This window comes from Mytilus edulis, chromosome 9, assembly GCF_963676685.1.
Source record: "Mytilus edulis chromosome 9, xbMytEdul2.2, whole genome shotgun sequence".
In the NCBI taxonomy this organism is placed as follows: Eukaryota; Metazoa; Mollusca; class Bivalvia; order Mytilida; family Mytilidae; genus Mytilus; species Mytilus edulis.
In genome coordinates, this window is record NC_092352.1 from 35745908 (window position 1) to 35750717 (window position 4810).

Below are 4810 nucleotides of genomic sequence, written 5' to 3' on the forward strand. Positions count from 1 at the left end.
CAGATTATTGCATGAACTTGGACACCTATAATCACGTTCCGTGATCTATCAAATGTTTAATTTCAAAAACTATATACAGATACTGATATTCTCTATGAGAAGTACAAACGACACATCTGGGTTTTTTTCGAGTGAGGATCGTACTTATATCTTGAACTTGAAGGTTTAAATAGATATTCAGTTTTGTACTTGAATCCAGACATGGTTCGTATCAAAAGATATAAAGAGATTAGAGTAATAGAATCGGTTCTCTTTGATTTGACTATTCTAGAAAGTCGACATGTGGAAAGAAATTTTAGTGGTGTTAGTTATTTCTTGTACAGTTGCCACCGCTTCTAAGGTATGCAATAGGGTAGTTTTATGAAAGTATAAAATTGCATGGTATCGAAATTTAAAAAATTGTGTATATGAAGCATTTAAAAATTTCGATACAACGCATTATTTAATTTTCGAGCAATTCAACTTAGTTAGGTTTTAAACTGATCTTATTATTTATGATTTGTTTATGTTTTTAAAAAGCACTTCGATATATGTTTAAGATTTTGTTGGTTTGTTTGTAATTTAATATAAATTCAAAATAGAGTGCTTAAATACTTAATTGCTATTATATCAATTAATACAAGCTATAACGCGGCCATCATGAGTTGGTGGACTATTGTGAAATTTCTGTAACCGCATATGTTTCATATGATTATTAATATCACAGACAGATTTTTGTATTGACTTTTTTTTTTTTTTTAAGTATGTCCCGTTGTCGTCTCAATAATAAGTAATTGTTGCTTTCTACCACTATTCATCTCCAGGAACTTATTAATATAAATATAACAGTACAAAACAAAGTCTGTAGTGATTCTGTAACTATTGATTAAATAGAACAAAACCTTGTAAGAATGTGGCACCCATTATACAATCCTAAACAATGGACAAATATTAGGCTTATATTTGCCACAAATTGAAGCAACTTGTAAATTTTAATACCAATAATTATCAAAACAAACTTAAGAAATACGATAATCGTGTTTGAAATGTTAATGATCGCAAGGTTTAATGCATTTTTTTTTGTGTGTGTGATTGCAGACTTTTGGTTTGTTACGCTTGACGCCCATTTGGTCTTTATGAGACTCATCACTAACGCTCAAATCAAAACTTTTTGAAAGCCAAATAAAATACGAAGTTGAAGAGCATTAAGACCAAACAAAGATAGAATAATTACTGTAAGCAAATTTATTTTCGCGACAAATTTATTTTCTCGACTTACGCAAGTAGAAAATTAACGCGAATATAAATCGTCGCAAAAATGTAAAACTTGGATCTTTCCTTATTAAACTACATAATATAAATTTAAAAATCGCGAAATTAAATAGCCAGGAAATGGACTAGGAATGATTAAACGCGAAATAAAGTATCCCCGAAAATAAGTTGGTTTACAGTATATGAATTAATTTTCATATTACAGGTTGAATGTAGACATGATTCACAGTGTGGTTCAGATGAATGTTGTTACTACCACGAGGGGCCATTGTTGCTTAGTAAGAAAAGACAGGTTGATTTTATAAATGTCACACCAATGGTTATCTTTCAAGGTTAGTTTCAACCATTACCAATCTATATATGGCACATGTCATAACCGTAACCACTAAATCTATGACGTTTGTTTATTTAAAACATATTTTAAAACCAGGTTTAATCCACCATGTTCTACATTTAAAATGCCTGTACCAAGTCTGTAATATGACAGTTGTTGTCCATTCGTTTTTTATATGTTTTGTCTTTGATTTTGCCATGTGATTAGGGACTTTCCTATTTGATTTTCCTCTGAGTTCAGTATTTTTATGATTTTACTTTTTTTCATTGAAGCTCACGATTAAAACAAACTCGTGTACTGATTTATGAAGGAAAATATGTCGTTTCACATCCATAGACCTTATCTGATATATAAAGAGACTGTGCATGACCAATCGTTTTGACATTCTATAGTATTCGTTCTCAAACAATCCTAGAAGTAGTACAAATTAATGGCATTCCAAGTGAGATTTGATTTGACAGGCTGTTAATATATTTTAAAATTGTAATATTCGTTTGTACAGATGTGTATGAACCATTTTATTCTTTTGGTAATATGGTCGAAACCACTCGAATACTGTAATTTCAATATCATTTGTAGGTGTGTTTCGATACTTCATTTATAAAGTGCAGAATAAATAATGTTTGCAACAGTTTACATGTTTACAATCCTACAAACTAACACAAAACCCTCAAAAGAAATACGAGAACCGAGGGGAAACTCAGTTACTTAGACGGATTTCAAGAATGTATACGCATTTTTGATAGATCCACTGGGAGCTCTAGATATTATTATTTTGAGAATAAGCAAACAACTTTATGTTTTTTATAGAAAAATGAGTTATCATAATATTTGCAAATATCATAAAAAGTTAAAATCACAAAAATACTGAAAAAGTCAACAAGAAAAGTCCCTTATTAAATGGCAAAATCAAAAGCTCAAACACACAAACGATTGGATAACGACTGTCAAAAATGACATGGAACAGACAGGAAAAGACCTTTCAAAGTATATGCAAAATCAGTAAACGACATAATACATTTATGCGTTTAAATTTCTTCGGTTTATATATTAAACAAATATATTCATTTTACTAAGGTTTTAAATATTTTCTCTTTGAAACCAAACTCATGTCTTAATTCAAGGTCCACGGATATCATAAATCGAAGGACGTTATTTTGTTTCATGACGATCTATCTTTAATGGTCAAACGTTTTACTTTTTTTTTAATTCTCGACATAAATAGTCTTAAATAATATTTTGGTTTTTTTTTTGTATCTGGATGTCGTTCGACCTCCTGTATACGGATGTTCAAACTAATACATGGTTAATTAAGTTATAAACTCCGCTCAACAAGAAATACCAAAAACATTATCTTACCTTATATTTTTTCAGCTATAAAAAAGTTTTTTTAAATAAGGCTACCATGAATAAGTATTTATTTTATTATTTTCTCTATGTTCAAGGTGGATGGTGTGAAAAATACTTGAAACAAGGTGAACACTGTAATCACCATAACAAGATAAATGGTCACTGTGAATGCGGAACCGGTTTGGGTTGCACTTTCATAGCAGATCCGACATTGCCTCCAATGACCCCGTCTGGAATAATGACAGCAGAACACAAGCGCATGTTGTTTTTTGGTGGACATTCTGAATGCCAACCAGTACCTTTATCATAAAAATAAAAAAATATATAGTTATTTGTGTTACAGATAATTATCAAAAAGTGTTTAAGGAAGTTCACCTTTTAGGAGGCAAATTTAACTTTTTTCTTATCCTGATTTTGGGGTTTACATGACTATAAAATATATTGGCGGTGCACGTCTTTTTTTGGCTACGGCCATTTAAAGGTTAACAACTCTGATGATTTTCCAATTTGTCATCAATTTTTAACCATTTTTTAGCTATTTTCATGAACAAAAATCACTGTTTCGCAATTGAAATTCTTGTCATACTTTCAAAACAAAATGAATAGGCAACCTGAATGAATTTAACTTAAAAAAAAACTATAGGTATGTGTTAATGTTAGAAAGTTTCCTAACATTTTACTGCTTTTTTTATTTGAAATTTACCATGCTGCCAATCTGGTAAGTTTTAAGATGTGGTAAGATTGCTCAAAAGACAGCTCTCCACAAGAGACCAAAATGACACAGAAATTAACAACTTTAGGTGACCGTACGGCCTTGAACTATGAGCAAAGCCAATACCACATAGTCAGCTTAAAAAGGCCCAGAAATGACAATGTAAAACAATTCCAACGAGAAAACTAACGACCTAATTTATGTACAAAAAATGAACGAAAAACAAATAAGTAACACATAAACAAACGACAACCACTGAATTACAGGCTTCTGACCTGGGACAGGCACCTTCAAAGAGAATGAGGTGGTGTTAAACATGTTAGCGGGGTCCCTACCATCCCCTAACCTCCCCTTACCAGTTTATTTACTGAAATAAATCTTATATGTTTTTATCTTACGTTTTTAAAATTGCTCTTGAACTTTGTAGTTAATTAGCCTTATAACTGTTTTGATTAGCGTGTATGTTATTCTAGATTACAGACATGATATAGCTTATTGAAAAAGAAGCGACATAACTTAGCAATTTGTTTAACACTCTTTTCTAAATATGTCAGTGATGTTTCATTCAGTAATTTGGTGCTTGATTTTTTTTTTCATCTTGTATCCTTGGTGATTTTTTATCTAAATCGTATGCATTTGTATATCAATAACGAATAGTTTTCAAAAATTCCCTTTGGATAATAAACGCGGGATATGATTCTTTCAAGGGCAATGAGTTGCCATTAAATCGAAGAAACGAGCACAACACTATAGCCAAAACAAAACATAGGAACAGACAAATAAAAGACGACAAATCAGCACACGACAATCAAGAATTGAGATACATGTAAAGCTATAGATATCAAGTAATCTTAAAAATTTGGTAGTTGCTGCTCTACATGTAAAACATGTTGTTTCAATCTTGTAACAATTCATTTTGAAATTAGTATGGCGTTCATTATCACTGGACTAGTATATATTTGTTCAGGGGCCAGCTGAAGGACGCCTCCGGGTGCGGGAATTTCTCGCTACATTGAAGACCTGTTGGTGACTCTCTGCTGTTGTTTTTTATTTGGTCGGGTTGTTGTCTCATTGACACATTCCCCATTTCCATTCTCAATTTTATTGATAACATTGATAAAACATATCCACTTATTTGCAATCTTAAGGTTAAAAAAGAGGGA

The 4810-nt window shown here is 31.4% G+C and overlaps 1 protein-coding gene across 1 annotated transcript; it reads left to right on the top strand.

The window, feature by feature from the left end:
- Positions 1-232: 232 nt before the first annotated feature.
- Positions 233-3266, top strand: LOC139490304 (uncharacterized). The gene is made up of 3 exons (XM_071277138.1): positions 233-340; positions 1457-1583; positions 3031-3266. Exons 1-3 carry the CDS (start codon positions 281-283, stop codon positions 3243-3245), a joined length of 402 nt encoding a protein of 133 aa, XP_071133239.1. The 5' UTR covers positions 233-280; the 3' UTR covers positions 3246-3266.
- The last annotated feature ends 1544 nt before the right edge of the window (positions 3267-4810 follow it).

Excerpts from the sequence above, each read along its gene's own strand:
- LOC139490304 (XM_071277138.1), top strand. The coding sequence starts at position 281 with ATGTGGAAAGAAATTTTAGTGGTGTTAGTTATTTCTTGTACAGTTGCC. Across the intron at positions 341-1,456 it reads CAGTTGCCACCGCTTCTAAG|GTTGAATGTAGACATGATTC; the intron begins GTATGCAATAGG and ends TTCATATTACAG. Across the intron at positions 1,584-3,030 it reads ACCAATGGTTATCTTTCAAG|GTGGATGGTGTGAAAAATAC; the intron begins GTTAGTTTCAAC and ends TCTATGTTCAAG.